The sequence below is a fragment of the Ahaetulla prasina genome, chromosome 1, assembly GCF_028640845.1.
Source record: "Ahaetulla prasina isolate Xishuangbanna chromosome 1, ASM2864084v1, whole genome shotgun sequence".
Taxonomy (NCBI): Eukaryota; Metazoa; Chordata; class Lepidosauria; order Squamata; family Colubridae; genus Ahaetulla; species Ahaetulla prasina.
The window spans coordinates 49820369-49838401 of NC_080539.1; the positions used below are offsets into that span (position 1 = coordinate 49820369).

At 38.6% G+C, this 18033-nt stretch overlaps 1 protein-coding gene and 1 long non-coding RNA gene across 2 annotated transcripts in view; both read left to right on the forward strand.

The window, feature by feature from the left end:
- The first annotated feature begins 955 nt into the window (after positions 1 to 955).
- TMEM247 (transmembrane protein 247) lies at positions 956 to 9582 on the forward strand. Its single transcript, XM_058169361.1, has 4 exons — positions 956 to 1051; positions 4621 to 4851; positions 7503 to 7838; positions 9355 to 9582. The coding sequence occupies exons 1-4, from the start codon at positions 956 to 958 to the stop codon at positions 9580 to 9582; spliced, it is 891 nt and encodes a 296-aa protein (XP_058025344.1).
- A 3153-nt stretch (positions 9583 to 12735) lies between these two features.
- Positions 12736 to 18033, forward strand: part of LOC131189213 (uncharacterized) — a 102935-nt gene continuing 97637 nt past the window's right edge. The window contains exon 1 of the long non-coding RNA XR_009152947.1: positions 12736 to 12878. This is a non-coding gene — a long non-coding RNA (uncharacterized LOC131189213). The remainder of the gene's footprint in view (positions 12879 to 18033) is intronic.

Sequence of the window (18033 nt, forward strand, 5' to 3'; positions counted from 1 at the left end):
TACTCTTCCAGGACACTGTTCATCTTTATTTATTATTGAGCTCAAGAAAACAAAATTATCTACATTTTTACTTCTGTAGTAATCCATGCATTTGCATAAGGAAGTCTGAGCCTATTACTGAGCAAATTATAGCTGAGCACAAAGTGATGTCCTTTTTGAGTATTATTGCCACTCCATTTTCTTTATATATTATCATGACCTGAATGATATATTATGTAATTAAAATTCCACTCCAGCTAAGTTAAATCACCCCTAATTCATTCAATTTAATATGGTCCTTATGAAAATGTCAAATTCAACACGTTTGTATATTCCATGTTCCAATTCAACATGTCTTTGTATGACCAAAAAAAAAAAAAGTATTTTTTAAAAAAATACTGCCACCACAATGATAGGACTCCCTTGCAGTTTTGATCTGACCTTGTCATCACCTCCATATTCATTTATGAAAATTGGATATTCTTGTCCAGTAATTACAGGAGTACATTCTGACCTGGGAATCTGGCACTCAAAGTTGTCTAAATATTCCAACTATGTCCATACTGTTTTCTTGACAACAATGCAAAAGGAGCTTGCCATTGTCATCTTCCTACTTTGATTTTGGAGTTCCTTCTTTAGATCTGCAAAGTCCCACCTGCCCTCATTCCTATTATGGATTACCTTTAGCTTTAACCTTCCCTTTTGACCTTATAGTCAAAGGTGTCCATTACAGAAGATTATGTACCACTGGAATTAATCCCAGAATCACTGAGACATTTGTGCCCTCCCACCACATGAAGATGATAGTCCTCTGAGAGGCAGATAAAAAAAACTTAACTAAAAAAAAGATAAAAGAGAGCAAAGATTTACTATACTGCCCAAGAAGGCAGGACAAGATTCAATAGATTTAAATTGCAAGACAGGAGCTATGAGAGAATTTTAAAAATAGCCTATAGTCTATCAAACAGTTAAAGGAATGGAGGAAAAGGATACTGGAAGATTAATCTTTTGGTACAAGCTTTCTCGGGCAACATCCACTTTGCTTGAAACTGATGATGTGGAAACAGAGAAAGCAAGATCAAATAAAACATGAAATACCTAAACTTGGTTTTCAAAGGAACAGAAATAATAAAACCAGCCAGAATCTTTGTGGAATGTAAGGAAACTGTAATCCCTATTATATCCTCAATGAATCTCAGAGAAACTTTTGGGAAGCCCATCCCAGTTTATCTTCCAATCCATCATGCAAGACTCTTGTGAGGAGAAAGTGAGTGAATTGTGCCTTGAACATTTTTGGAGAGGGTTTAGATCTTACCATGGAGAACTTGGATACCAGAGTTAGAGATATAAGTAGCTCGATAACACTATATTTACAGATTAAATCTGTCCTTTTGCCTTCAGTCAGATCCCAACTGTCCTGGTTTCCAAAACCAGATTATTCAAATCTACATTCCAGGCTAACTGTCTTAATGATGTCACAAGTTCCAGACTTAGCTTCCTTCAGGCTCTCACAGCAGCGCTGGCAATTTACAGGAGCATAACTGTATCTATTAAGGGGAGGGAGAGTCTTTTAACAACAGACAGATGTTATTTGAAAATAAGCATGGTTGTAAGGAAAGTCAAATGTTTTTGAATTATAACCTTGCTTTTTGAAGAAAGGCAAAGGGAATCTGTGACTGAGTATATCCGGCTGATTAATTCCTGCTTGCCTTTATACAATTTGGAGAAAAAGAGAAACAAGAAGCTAGCACCAAGTATTCCTCTTTCAGTCTGGAACATGATGCCATGGCACAGCAGAAAAAGTAGTTTAGGAAGGCTCTGATCCAAGGGGTGATATTTGTTGATGCCACTCTCCAGAAAAAATGCAGCAGGCCTAATGTCAGATCTAGCTTTGGAAAACTGAAATGTGTACAAAATCATCGGTGTGCCCTTTCCCTGCTTCTGTAGTCTGACACCAGCAATAATAATAAAAAAAATGTCATTGATAGTTTTTAAGTCTCCTTCCTGCCTTTGTGATGTCCGTGGTTCAGGCACAGTAATGTGATTTCTCCAAGGCACTCTGTCTTTTAGGATGTGTGGTAATTTTTCTGGTAACAGCATACCTCATGTATCCTGCACATGGGGTGTTCCAAAAAAGTTTCAAAGTTAAAAAGTTTTTTCCCCCTTTACAACACTATACAAGCTATCACATAGACATTTGAAAGCAGGCACATAATTTGAGGTAGGGATGGGATCCTACCGGTTTAACAACTGGGTCACTAAGCAAGCACTTTGCGCACGCACTCTAGCTGCACTCACATGTGCGCCAGATACGCGCTGCGCATGTGTGCAGAGTTTGGAGAAAACTCACCTTCTGCATTGCTGCCGGCAAGGAAAACAGCTGAGGCATGGCAATCCACTCTGCCACGCCAATCAGCTGGGCTTCGGAAATGAAAATATAGGTGAGTATAATGCAGGGGCGGGCAGGTGGGCCCACTTCAAAATTGGAGCAAATGGGTTTGCTCACAGCTGATAGTCAGAGCTAACAGTTCGTTCGAACCGGTCCAAACCGGTAGAATCCCATCACTGATTTGAGGCAAATATAAGGGCAGAAGTAGCCAACAATAAAGGAGGTTGTTGTCGGTAGCTGGACATTGTTGGTGTTCATGTGCTGTATGGATTGGATATACTAAATCCATGTGCAGCTGGAGCAGGTCATTGCAGCTGAGGACCCAATGGGAGTATTCAAGATTATTTATTTAGTTGACTGCAAAGAAAATTGATTGATGGAACAATCGGAAAGGATAGTTCAGAAAAAAGCAAGGATAAGCTGGTCAGGAGTCCTGGGATTCCAAGCTCAGGAAAAAGTTATTTTTTATCTGTTTTTTTCCCCCCTCTGAGCTCACAAGGAAGCCCAAGAAATGAAAATACTGAAACTGTCTAAGAGACTGAAGATAAAAATCTGGCATAAGTATACTTGTGGGAAGAGGAAACAAGAGAGTTAAGGAACTATCCATAAAATCCTATATAGAAAAGCCTGCATGTAATGTTTCTATAGTTTGTTATGCCTAGGCCACTATTCAATATATCAGAAAAAAAGGACAGTGTTAATCTAAAAACTCTAAAACATCATCGTAATTTAGAGGACAGTATGTATATATCTGGAAAATTCCCTTTTCCTACACCTCAACTGGATTGTAGAAGAAAGTGTCTGACTAACATGTCAGTGAATTAAAATACAAAACTGACTGGGCCACATCACAGACTGCTCAGCATAATATAAAAAAACTATTTTGGTGAGATGCGAGCAGCTTGACTGGAATCCATACTTATTCCTTAGCAACACTTTATCTTAACTGTTATGGCAACCAGAAAATTCTGTCATCACAGTGTAGAACTTTTTTGACATCACTGCTATGGCAGTTTAGGAAGGAATCAGGGGCCTGAGTTTGAGTGTGTGTGTTCACTTGTGTGTATTAAAGTAGGGCAGCCGCTTTTAGGTCTTCTAGATGAGGCAAATAGGAGAATAGAGGCTGTTGCCTTAAAATCAGAGACCGACGTACATTTCTTGCTGGGAATACATCTACGATGGTAAGAAATTCTAATATATTACTGAGTTAAAGCCTGTGGAAAGGGAATACTTCAAATCATTAAACAAAACATAAGAAACACTGTATTATACAAACAATACCCATTTGCAAAATTGACATAAACTCAAGGGAGGCAGGGTTGAAAACTTGTATGCCCCATTCAGATTGGTGGGAAGATTAAACCAATAGCTTAGTGAAATCATGGGTCTACAATGTGAATTGGCTGCAAAGTTTTGATGTAGAGAATTCCATGTATCTAAGGGCCCTGCTAAAAACAGGCCAAAAGAAGGGATGCTTTTTCCTCTTAGAACTTCCTTTTTCTGTAGTTATAGGTGGGGAATGAGAAGAAGGTAAGGTAAAAGTAAAGGGGTCACTGCAGGTTTTACTCTGCTAGTCATTGCCGACTCTAGGGGACAGTGCTCATCTCCGTTTCAGGACCATTGAGACAGTGCTGTCCAAAGATGTTTCCGTGGTCATATGGCCATCATGACATTACAGGGCACTGCTACCTTCTCAATGAAGTGGTAGCTATTTATCTACTTGCATCTGTATGCTTTCGAACTGCTAGGATGGCAGGAGCTGTGGTGAAGATGGGTGCTCACCCCATCACATGGCACTCAGGTCTCGAACCTGGGCTGCTGGCTTTCCAGCCAACAAGCCTCCTTTTTAAAAAAAAAAATAGTCAAATCTTTTAAAACAGGAATTAAAGCAGCATTTCTAAATGCTCAATAGCTGTAACTGGAGAATAACTCCTGTTAAGAGTCTCTTGGCCATGCTTGTTGGCATCAAGTCTTATCATCAGGGCCTGGGGGACAAACAGTTGGGGAAAGTTTTCTTAATGACTTTTGTTGCACCCCCTTTGGCAATTACAACATATTCAGGGATAATCCCTATAAAAGAAGAGTACAGAATCTGTGGTTTTCCAGAATTCAGTCTCTCAGAAGCTTCAGCCAGCAGGACAATGAAGAAGTAGATAGGAATATCCCAAGTTTTCCATGCCTGGAGAAGATTTACATCTGGTATTTTATTAGTTATATACAAGTCCTCCCTCACCATATCTGATCTGTTTCAGGAAATAGCCAGAGAACGCCATTCATCTTCTGATTTCTCCAACTTTGAGACAGAGTCCGTGCACCACACAGACAAGGAGATTCAAGCAGATCTGGATCATACTAGCAATCTGGAAGGGTCTGAATATTTTTATCAAGGAGGCAATGTAGAATTCAAGGACATGCAGGCAGGAATTGAGTTTGCTGTGCAGATAACCCCAATTAAAGACCCCAAAAAGCATACAGAAAACATGGTAAGTGAGAAGGAATGTGGCAGGTGGATGAGGGAAGTCTTCATTTTGCCTTTTTTCTGCCCTACCATTAGGCAATGAGCCATCTCTTCTGGTAAAAACAATCCTAAAAGAGTAACACATTTGTAACAATGATCAGCTCCATGGATGATGGATGGCAGAGAGTTTCAGACTTTCTGTTCCTGAAATCCTTTTGGTCTTCATACCGTTCTATCTTCTCTTGAAGTAGTGGTTTGGTAGCTTTTGCTTCTACCAATTATCCTCCTAACCTGGCATCCATCTCCTAACTTTGGCACGAGAAAGAAAGGAAGGTCAAAATGCAAAAATGACAAGAAAGAAATCCTGAGCTACTCTTAGTTGGGCAACCTTTGCATGGATAATGAAATTCCAAAGATGAATTTAATTCAAACAAGTGCCAAACCAGAAATCAGCCAGGCCAGCTCAAGAATAGAGGCTGTTGTACAGAAGAGTAGACAGTGTACAAGTAATAGCTTTAAAGTAGTCTGGTCCCCCAAACATAGCAACAGGGGCTCTATTTTTCCTATTTTGGAAAAATATCAGATTCAGTTAATTAATTTTGAACAACATAAGAATTCCTAGATATATAACAAAAATAAAAAAGAGGCATGGTAGCCTGGAGGTAGAGCTCTCACCTCACAATCAGGAAGCTGTGAGTTTGATCCTAGGTAGCGGCAGATATTTCTTTCCTAGGTGCAAAGAAAAATATCTGCTGTGAACTCTGCATTAGGCATCAGGAGGGGCATCTGGCCAGTAAATGCTCAGCTCCATTCAGTTGCCCCGGCTCCACTCTGATGCAAGGGATTATAGGCTTGTTAAAAAGAAATAATATATAACAAAAATAAAAACATGAATAGTATAATCATGTGTAGACAATAATTAAATTCGAAACAATTAAACACAATTCCAGTTATTCCCTAAATGCTCTCTGGAAAGTCTGCTTCAAACAGTGTCTGAAATGCTAACAGGCTAGATAAGCAGCTCAAATTCCAGTAAGAGCATATTCAACAAAATGGCTGGAAACAGGGCTCCTGGGCACCATCTATCTTCACTTTAATCTAGTATGGATTCAGTAGCAGCTTCTCCTGGATGGAGCCTTTGGTCAAGGAGATGTAATTCCTATAGACTACAGCCTCACTGCCTTCCTACTCTCCAGCCTGACTTCTGCTTCACTGAGAGAAGTCAGCTGCCTTCTCCTTTCTCAGACAGGCCTCTGTAACCATTCGGTTACCTTTCATAATGAACCTACTGCCCCAGGTTAGCATTAAATTTACCCAAGAGAACAAAATAATGACATCTCTAAGGCTTCATTTAGGAAGTGCTTTAGGGACTTGGTCTGCTTTCCTTATACATCTTATATATACATAGGGACACGGTGGCTCAGTGGCTAAGATGCTGAGCTTATCAATCAAAAGGTCGGCAGTTCAGCAGTTCAAATCCCTAGTGCCACATAATGGAGTGAGTTCCCGTTACTTGTCCCAGCTTCTGCCACCTAGCAGTTTGAAAGCATGTAAAAAATGCAAGTAAAAAAATAGGGACCATCTTTGGTGGGAAGATAACAGCGTTCCGTGTGCCTTGGGCGTTTAATCATGCCGGCCACATGACCACAGAGATGTCTTCTGACAGCACTGCTGACTCTTCAGCTTTGAAATGGAGATGAGCACTGCCCCCTAGAGTTGGGAATGACTAGCACATATGTGCGAGGGGAACCTTTACCTTTACCTTTTTACCTTAGGGACTTGGTCTGCTTTCCTTATATATCTAGAGAGGGGAACAAGGCATATCTGCTGGCAGTTCTTCCCTTGCACTTTCCTATATTCTTTTTCCTACATTCTTCACTAGCTTACATTCAACACGTGTGAGATGGGTTCTTATGCTTCATGCTATTCCTTAACATAAAATAGGACTGGAAACAGCCAAGATGCTCCATACATATTTCTAAATAAGTATAATGTCAGGTCTACTGATGACAGGATGTAGGGTTAAGCTTTCTGGCCATGAAGTATGTACCTTCCTTTATAGAAGCCCTCACTGAACAGACTGAGTCATGCTACCAAACAAAGATGCATGATGGTGTTATAGATTGATAAAAATAATAAACATCCGCTAAAGAGATAAAGTATTACTATTTCCTATATTATTTTTCCATTTATGAAGGAATTCTTCTCAGATTCCAGGAGGTGGGATTTACTCCCACAGTAATTAATAATAGATGCATCTTTAAAAATAGATTAGGCAATGCATCAATTATTTCCTATTGATAGCTGGGTTTTTTTTTTTAAGACCAGTAAAAGACAGCAAAAAATCCTAATATTCATTCAATACAAGATGATCTCACCTGCTTCTCGCAGCAATGGAATAAAAAAGTATTTTGAAGTAAACTTCCTTTTTGCTTCCAGTTGCCTGAAAATGACTGACTGTTCCTGGAAAGCTACATTATCCCAGCCACTGGAAGTATCTGATCATGCCAATGAGCTCTGCTTGCACTTTTGACAGAGCCATTTGGTCAGCTTTTGAGAAAAAGAAAAGAGGGATGAAACTGACCTTAATGTAATTCTGCAGATCCTTTCTTTAGTTCTTGTGGATGAATGCTATGGGTAAAACATAAAGACTAAAGTCATACTTTTTAATTTCAGGATGCTGCAAGGGAGACTCCGGGTTCTTCCTACTTTCCTGATGATATGACAGAAATCTTAGACAACAAGAGTCAAGCAGAACAGATGGTAATCACCACACAAAGAGCGGGCAATGCTATGCCACCAGAAATATACCCCAGGATAGGTGAGGCCAACAGTTTGGAAAGAATGGGTCATCTGAACAGAAGGCAGATCACAACCACTGATCTTGACTTAGAGAAGATGAGGTTGGATGGTGCCATGATTAGGCTAAAATACAGGCATGAAGATAATGAAAAGCAACGTCTCCATGAAGAAAAAATGGAACAGCTACACCAAAAGGCTTCCTCTCAATCAGTAAGTAGGAAGGCATAGCAGGCAAATAAGAAACCTTTTAATAAAAACAAAAAGCAGATTGTGTACTGGCTCATCTAATAGACATTTAGCCATTGTTACGTTGCTGGTATTGAGCTATAAAAATCTTCAACAGCTTAGTTCCATACTAAAATCTATGTTTACAAATCTGTGTTGTCACTGTTTATTATTTTAATAATGATAGAGTTTTCTTTAATGCACCTACCTCTTTCAAAACTCTTTCAAAACCATCACCAGCTTGGGGAAAGCTGCAGTTAAGAGTTCTGCAATTTCTCAGGAAAAGGGATTAATAATCAAAGCAGTTCCAGTTCCTATGTTACAGGTAGCCTCAACAAATTTCCAGCACGAACTTTCAGAAGCCTTGAAAACCAAGAAAAGGGGAACTAGGCTGGTATTTCTGATTTTTGATGGGGTCCCATAGAGATATTTCTCTTTGGTAGATGCTGTCTTGCTATTGCTTTATCCCACTTTGGAAAGAACAGAAGAATTCTGCTGAAGAGGGCTGTCACTAATTCTTCTGTGCTTCCTCTTGGACATGACCTTGGACTGTTTGAACTGCAAAGACAATGTAAGGGGAAATGGCTGAGATGCCAAAATCCCAAGGCTAGCTAATACAATTTTTATGGTTATTAAAGTTACTGCTTGAAATTTGAGAAGGCAAACAGTGACAGATGTGCATCCTTCTAAAGGGCCAGGATTCAAAGACAGTTTTAAAAAGGAGGAAGTAAGTAAAGGAGCAAATATTGCAAATGAAAGTGAGGAAATAGTATTACAGTGTCTGATCGCATGAGATGCTGTTATGATGCAGTACATTCTTTTTACTTAGTTTAGTCAAAGTATTTCTATGTGGCTTCTTTCTGCAAAGCTTATAGGGGAAAACTTGAGAAGATTACCTTTGGGTCTATTATTTTGGCTTCTTTGAGATCTTAAATATTTCAGCCAGTGGAAGAGACAATTTGGAGAAAGAACCTAGCAGTGGCCAGACTAAACATGCTCATTTATACACATGGCAAGTATCAGGCATAGTTTAATCAGAGGTGGGTTTCAGCAGGTTCTGACCAGTTCTGGAGAACTGGCAGTGGAAATTTTGAGTATTTTGGAGAACCGGTAGTAAAAATTTTGGCTGCCCCCCACCCATCTATTCTGTGCCTCCCAAGTCCCAGCTGATCAGGAGGAAATGGGGATTTGCAGTAACCTTCCCCTGGATTGGGGTGGGAATGGAGATTTTACAGTATCCTTCCCCTGCCACGCCCACCAAGCCATGCTCACCAGGCCATGCCATGCCCACCAAGCCACACCCACAGAACCGGTAGTAAAATTTTTTAAAACCCACCACTGAGTTTAACCCCCATGACAGGTACAGTGTATTACATATTAGGGAAATATAAATATTTACAAATAGTGTTGCTCACTTTTTTGTATTTTGCTTCAAACGCATGGGCCTGTTAACAACTTCATCATGTTCCTTTGTTTCTTTGTTTGTTCCTTTCACTTACAGATTGGACAACAGCTCCATGAATTATTCCAGCCCCAGAACCAGTATGCACTGTTTTTTTTCTGCTTCATCTTTATCCATGTTATTTACACAGTAAGGGAGCTGATTTTCTATTTTATTACAAAACATCACATATTCTGCTATGCCATTTTGCTGTATCTTGGTTTCTTGAAGATTCTCATGGATTACAAACAGAGAAAAAAACAACCTTGGAACAGCAGCAGACTCTAAGCAACAGAAGCAAGAGGAATATGGCTCTCTGAAGTTTATGTATCTCATCTCTTTGCCCTTACTCTTTAAAGTTTCCCCGTGTGCACAATGAATGCAGGTTTTGGTTTTGCTGTTGAAGGATTTGATGGTATCCTCTTTCTTGAATGTTATATCCCGCTCCCCGCTCCCCACTTTTATGGCTTTTTAAGAGCTGCCCTCCATCTGAGCATTCAATCTTCAATATTAATAAATTGACCTGGAATTAAAAAAAAATGTGTATACACATTGATGCTTTGAGAAAGAAGTATTGGAAATAGAACTATTTTTAAAGTGGACCACTCAAGGTGATCTGATATTAAACATTACATTTCAAATGAAATTCAACCATACAAAATGCACTTGCATTAGTAGAATGGAATTGAAGAAAAATTAAATTAGAAAAGGCATCTAAAGTCCTCTAGATGTTTGGAATTCTGCTCCAACCAATCCAGAGCACTGTAGTCCAAAATATTTGAATGGAATCAAATGGGCTAGGGATGTACTCTTTAGTACCGTGTTTCCCCAAAAATAAGACCCTGTCTTATATTTTTTTGAACCCCAAAATAAGCGCTTGGCCTTATTTTCAGGGACGTTTTATTATTTTGGGGTGCACGAAGCAAGATGGGGCTCCTCTTGCTGTCTTACCTGATTTCCAGCTCTGCATTTAAATATTTTTCAGGAGGGCTTATTTTCAGGAGGGGAGCTTATTTTAGCATGCTCAAAAGCCCGATTGGGCTTATTATCAGAGGATGTCTTATTTTCGGGGAAACAGGGTATAAATATCCTAAAATATTTTGCTACCTGTTGCACCATAGCAATTGTTGCCCCTGCACCATACTACAGGTGCATAATACCCTAAGCCAATCAATAAAAATATAATTGTGACATGGTACCCAATAACTTGCAAGTGTATCGTGCTCCTCAAATTTGTGGCTGAGAGTTTCTTCTTCTTCTTTTGTCTAATAGAAAACGAAAACATTGAGCTGCTCTTCCTCCTTTCACCCTCATCTCAATTTTCCTCTTCACATATTAGCTTTCACGTTGCTTCTGACTCAGAACAAAACTCTGCCCTCTGGACAAGACTCAACATGTAAACACACCTGCACTTAATTGACTATGGAGGAATCTTGTGGGAGAGATGAGAGAGGTCAACCCTGAGCTCAACCCATCTTGTAGGGGGTTCAGAACTCCAAGGGAAAATACCACTTTTGTGTCAATGGAGGTCATATCATGAGGATAGATCCCCTACCAATAGTGAAGCATCTTCGTGTTTCACCCGAGAATATATCCTGATAGAGTACGGGTGTCAAACTCAAGGCATCACATTGTTGTCACATGATGTATCGCGATGTTTTTCCTCTTTGTGGAGCTGGGGTGGGCATGGCCGGTGTGTGATGCATCCAGCCCGTGGGCCGTCAGTTTAACACCCCTGTTACAGGCTTAAAGATGAGCCACAAATCCCCACCTCCTTTACCCACCTTAACAATCATTTTACCATCTTGCCTTTGTTTTCATGATATGCCCCTCTATGATTACGTTAAAAATTATTTTAATTCTTCCCATTTTTTTGCTTATATAGACCAGTGTTTCTCAAATTTGGCAACTTTAAGGTGGGCAGACCTAACCTTAACTCCTAGAATTCCCCAGCCAGCCATGCTAATATATGAATCTTAAAAATGCTTCTTGCACCAGGGACCACTTCCAGACCTCTTCCAGACCACCAATTGGTTTATGCAATGAAGCCAATTGTATGCATTCATACAACACACAAGATGCAAACTGCAAATGCCAAGAGTGCATAATACATGAGACTAAAATATGGTTAGCCAGATTCTCTTGATTGTGTTTTGCAAATTAGCAGAACTCTTGAAAGTCTTAAAAGTTGCATCAGGGGTGAAATGTAAAATTTGTTACTACGGGTTCTATGGGCGTAACTTGGGGGTGGGGTAATGTGACTAGGTGGGCGTGGCCAACTTTTTTTAAAATTTATTTTTAAAAGCATTTTTTCTACAACCTCTTTGGCCGAAGAGGCTGTAGAAAAAATGCTTTGAAAGGGTTTTGACGATCCCAGCTGAGCTGGGTGATCATCAGAGGCTTTTTAAAAAAATTTTAAAAGCATTTTTTTGGCCGAAGAAAAAATGCTTTTAAAAGTAAAAAAAAAAAGCCTCTGGTGATCATGCAGCTCAGCTGGGCATGGGTGGAGAGGGGGAGGGGTTGGGGGCAGCGATTTTTGCTACCGGTTCTCCGAACCACTTGGTGCATCGCCCCTGGGTTGCATGTATTTTTCACCCCTGGGTTGCATGTATTTTTCATAACTGCAGCTGATCTTTTAAAGATATTGTTCTAACGGGTATCTCATATTTAGATCTAATATATAACAGAAAATAACTTTGTATCTATGCAAAAGGTTTTCCAGACTTGGAATACTCATCACTCTTGCAAAAGGGATTTATAATACTGGAGCCTCCCCCACAAAAAACAACTGATGAAATACACATTAAAAAGGGAAAATGTTCTATAATCAGACTTGGGTATTGTAATGGCATTTTTCTTTTCCCATTAGGCTTCTATGGCCATGATAATCAACCTGGTTATTCTTCAATGTTTTCTTGGAAGATTGTTGTTTCTGACTTAGGCCGATGACAGTTCATTTTTCTCTAGAGAAAAATACTTTTGCAGGATCAAAAATAATAGGCACAAGGTGTTTGGATTATCAGTTCCTTTGGCAATTTAATCTAATTGTATAGAACAAACTTCAGCTGGTTTTGCTTAACATGCTAGACTAAAATGTAGTTTGTTCATTCGTGGCTCAGTGGATTGAGTGAAGCCAGCCTGTATGGTTGGGTGATACAGTGCATTACATCAACAAAGGCAATTGGAGTAATAAAGTAACAATAAATTTAGCCTCTTTGCAAATGTCTCACTGACCTTGATAACTTTGGTAAAACAAAATCAGGTATGCTTGTATACATAAATGTCTTCGAATATGCACATGCACGTACAGAAACAGATTTAAAGATGATCATCACAGGAAGTCTGCCTGCTGAAGTATCATTGGATAGAAGCTCCACATATTTTTAAAGGAACCCCACCCCTTTCAAGTCAAAGGCTGCAGAGCAGCAGCAAGTTGAAAGAATAAGAAGAGGAAAAAGAAAGGCTGTTTGCCTGAGTTGCATTGCTCAATGACATGAATAGAAGCTGTTATTCAAAGAAATAAAAGCTATTGCTGGAAGTTTATTGCAGCCTCCAGAGAGATCTTCAGGTTGAAAAATGCAAAGGTAAGAGGGAAAAACTTTTTTCTTGGAAAAACTACTTTGGTCATCCCTTTTTTAAAGATAGAATGAGGGCGGTGTCTTTGCTAAGAGATGAGTTGAATTCAAATCTTGCTTTTCTCATGAATTATTCAGCTGCCTTGGATGAGGCACTATTTTCTCAGCATAGCCACATGTAATATGGCACTTAAAGTGGCTTACCTTATAGGACAGTTGTGATTAGAAAAATTATAATAGTAAAGACAGCTGTAATAATTGTTCTAATAAATATAATGGTTATGATACATTAGATATGAAGCCACTTTGAAAGCGGTTGTTAAAGAAGTCTTTTTTCGTGAACTATTTTTTGTCACTATTATTACTAAGGAAATATAATCTGGATTTCTCTCTGTTATTTGATTAAGGGAAGCAGTGTTTCTCCTTGTTTTGTAGTCAGAACAATAGGCCATCATAACAGAACAGGAGACAAACTGTGAGCAAATGAAGGATTTTTCTTAAGAGGGAGGTAGAATAATAGGAAAACTTCACCTGTTGGTCTTCCATATAGTAAAAGTAGAGCAGGTTTGTCCTCAAAAATCTGGTTATTTGACACATAGTGCTTTTTGTTGCAGAATTGTCTTTGTGTGACCTCTTCTGGTACTGAGGGTTTATTACAATAGCAGTACGTAGACATCAAGGAAGTCTTTCAATGTGCAAATGAACATGTGAATAACGTGTAAAAAGCTGCTACAAGTGATGTTTGTTTGTCCTATACCTGTCTTCCATGCTTCCAAGGCAATATATATATGGACACTCCATTAGGCCTGAGGCAATTAGCTATGTCAGCCTCTCAAACTGTCATTGTTTGGGTGTGAAGAGATTGAACTTCTCACAATGCAGCCATATCAGCATGCTCGTTTTAATCCTAAAAATATCTGGAGGATACCAGTATTATTTCCATTTTGACATATATTGTAGACAGTGTGTTTAGATCAGGGCTGGGCAGTTGGCTCAGGAATTCTGGGAGTTGAAGTCCAGAGGTCGTAAAGGTGCCATAGTTGCCTACGGCCTGGTTTGGATTGTACCTTCAAAAACCCCATGAACAAATGACATAGTGTTGAGCCAGAAAAGTGTGAAAAGAGCTCATCTTTTTTGCCCCTTCCTTTAATAACTATCTGTGTTAGAAAATATTAGCCTCAGTTGTAGTAAATCATTTTTTTTAAAAAAAGGTGTTTGGCATTTAAATAGAAAAGAAAAAGTTGCCTTGATTATTTTTCTGGAAATTGGAATAATTGGAGGTACATAAGCACCTCCAATTGGATTGTACTTAAGTACAATAACACTTTGTTGTGATTGACTATTGTTGTTAGTTCAATTACTGAAAAACACATCTTGCTAACTGTATAATGATTTTACTTGGGTGGTTATATACTGCCAAGATTAGCTTTGAATCAAGCTTTGTTAACAAATGGCTAGTGTACTATTAATTAAGCCAATCAGGCAGTATTAGGGAGAGAGTAGCACTGGATACAATGGACAGTCTTGAGTGAATATGTGGCAATTGTACCATACTATTGTGTCTGTGGAGCTGCCGAAGGAGCCTTGAGCGTGCTCACGCAATGTGATCTGATTGGTTTATTTCTGCATCCCTTCAGGCTGGAAAATTAGAGCTTCGCTATTGGTTGTTGTTTTTGACAGCTCAGTATTTTAAGAGCTGTCAATTTTTTTCTAATGTTGATTCTGTTCTGGAGTTGCCGTGTTGTCAATAAATGGTTCAGGTTACAAACCGTCTCCTTATTCATGCCGACCCTCACTGAGATTGTAATACATACGTTTAAATAGCATGGAAATCTGAGCAGACTAAGAGGAACTACCTTGTTTCCCAAAAAATAAGACCCTGTCTTATATTTTTTTGAACCCTGAAATAAGCACTTAGCCTTATTACCATGTGCTCAAAAGCCCGACTGGGCTTATTATCAAGGGATATCTTATATGGGGGGAACAGAGTATCAGGAGCTACCTTACTCAGAATCAGAGCATTAATAAATTTACTTCAGAATTGTCAGCAGTCTTAGGATCAAAGTTCACCAGCTCTGCCTAGGGATCCAAGACTGAACTTGGGATCCTGAGCCCACAAACCATGTTCTTTATCACTGAGTATGACCATCCTTTCTTTTGGTAATGGTTCCCTACTCTCCTTAAACAAAATATTGGAAATGTAGTGCCCTTTAGGTATGTTAAATCTAAAAGTCCTTAAATTCCCAGTCAACATAGCCAACAACCATATGAAGTGGGGATTTTGGGAACTAAGGTTCCAGAAGACTGGAGTGCACCAGATTGATGGGTGCTGGGGGGGAGACTATGTATTTGAGGAAATGATAAGACAAGAGATCTGGCAATTGATTAGCTGATCAATTGATCAGTCAGTGACAGATCAGCTGTTTCAAGGTCTTATTGGATATTAGTGAAATATGTTAAATGAAATGCTGGATATATGTCAAGGGTACAATTTCATAGGCTCTCAAATAGTATCACTGCTTCAATTAATCATCTGAGTACATTGTCAATGAAACTTAATGATGAATGGAATTGCTCCTTTAATTTTTAAAAGTTTGATGGGAAGAAATTTATGAAAAATTTCAAGGTCAGAAACTACATATAATTAGTTACTAATTAATTGGTGTGGGTCATATTGTTATTAAAAGAATGCCAAAGTACATCCACAAATTTCAAGAGGGATCACCTGTACTTTGGCACTACAATTCATCCTGTTTAAGATTTAACATTCCTTATTTTCTCTACCACTTGTTTTTGGACTTATCTCTTAATGTCTAGCATTAAAAAAATATGCTTTAATAAGAACTTTCTCTGGGTATTCAGGAATTAAATCTTGGAAGAAAACTAAGAAATACTTAGATATTAATTTCTATTCTGATGTAAATTGACAAAATCAAATATTTCATGTTATGGATTTGAATCACATTAAATTGTTCTCAAAAACAGCTTTCTTTACTGTGTGTTAAATATATATATAAATAGGTTTGTTCACTGATATCTTGATTAGGGATGATGGAACCTGTAGTCTAAAACACCTGGAGAAGTTGAAGAGAGTTGCTATAATATTTGATCTATGAAAATAATTATATGGTTTGCATATAATTAAAAACGCACATTTTAAACATCGACAAGAAAGAATAAGCATCTTTCTATAAAGATATTTTTTCTTATGGAAGACAGAATCTTCACACGGGATCCAGAAGCCCCTTGCCTTTTCACACAAAGTAGTTTTGAGCAAATGCAGCATTTTACTTGGAAGTCATTTTGTTCTTTTCCATGTACCACCTTATTCCATTACTTCCAACTTTGTGTAAAAGGAACATGATGCAGTGACCAAATGCATATGTTTCCTACAATGTGACTGTGCTGCACAGTCATCCTTAATCAGGCAAGATGCTTCCATCCCAGTACCAATTATCCAAAGATAAATAAGAATTTAGTATCATTCCAGGATTCTTTACTGACATTTCTTATAATGTGAAAGCCAGCAGGAACTGTGTGTGATAACAGCTTTCAAAAAATGTTTTTTAGGGGTGGGTGAGAATACTTTTATGAAAAACCTGTTTTCCAAAATCAGCATTTTACCACCACTTCTTAGTTATCGAATAATTAATACAAAGAAAAAGAAGTTGATGAGCATGCTTCAATGAGCCTCCAAATCAAATCCAAGACTAACGGAACCACTACGCTTAGGGTCTGTCTAAGAGGTTGTCTTGCATGCAAGCAGTTAAGTGGCATGTGTCAACCAACCATCCAAAGAGACAGCTTCCAAACTAACTCTATATGGGACTTCTACTCAAGTAATGGAAATCAACAGTTTCCAATAAGCTTCTTCAGAATGCAGGACTGTTGAGGAAAACTAGTAAATAACCAGTTCACCACAAGGGGACGGTCTTTTCCACAAATCAAACACATTCACAATAGATTTAGTTGTAATAGCTTTCATTACTCTCACAGAAGGTTTCCCAATGCATGCTTGCTGATCCACAAAACATATATAGGAAGCACACATGCATCTGTTCCAATTAGTCCCTCTTATTCACATATACACACAATACACAGTATGTATTTTACAAGAAGGGTTCTCCACTTCTCTGAATACAACAAAATACCTTATGCACCAGACTTGAAATCCTGGGTTTAGAAAATTTAGAACTACGCTGTTTTCGATATGGCTTGAATTTAACTCATAGAATCATCTATTACAATGTCCTTCCTGTCAAAGACTACTTCAGATTCAATTGCAACAATACACGAGCACACAATAATAATAATAATAATAATAATAATAATAACAACAGAGTTGGAAGGGACCATGGAGGCCTTCTAGTCCAACTCCCTGCCCAGGCAGGAAACCCTACACCATCTCAGACAGATTGCTTCTTGCTCTACCCTCAGGTACTTTGGAGAACAGCCCGACTCCCTCTTCTCTGTGGCAACCCCTGAGATATTGGAACACTACTATCATGTCTCCCCTAGTCCTTCTTTTCATTAAACAAGGCATACCAAGTTCCTGCAACCGTTCTTCATATGTTTTAGCCTCCAGTCCCTTAATCATCTTTGTTGCTCTTCTCTGCACTCTTTCTAGAGTCTCAGCATCTTTTTTACATCGCGGCGACCAAAACTGAATGAAGTATTCCAAGTGTGGCCTTACAAGGTGGCACTAACACTTTTTTAAATTTATTTTTGTCATAACAGTGTATATAAGCATTAAGATGAAATAACTATATCATATATAAGCATATATATGAGCATAAGTATGTAATAACTGTATTAATTGGATATAATGAAGAGGAACAATAGGACAGGGAATGGTAGGCATGTTTGTGCTCTTATGCACACCCCTTATAGACCTCTTAAGAATGGGGTGAGGTCACTTTACGTGATCTTGGGTCTATCCCTCTGTTTATGCAGCCCAGAACTGTAAATACTTTATGTCATATGGTAATAGGGAGGACTGACCAAGTATCTTTAATTTAACTTATTGTTAGTGACATTTTTTGAGACAAGATGGGTGTAAATTCAATCTGACCATCCAGTTTAATCACTATAAAGAACTTGTTTAATGGTAAAACCGTAATTTGCAGGTAAGATCCTAGGTGCTGGTTACCACCTTTAAAGCGCT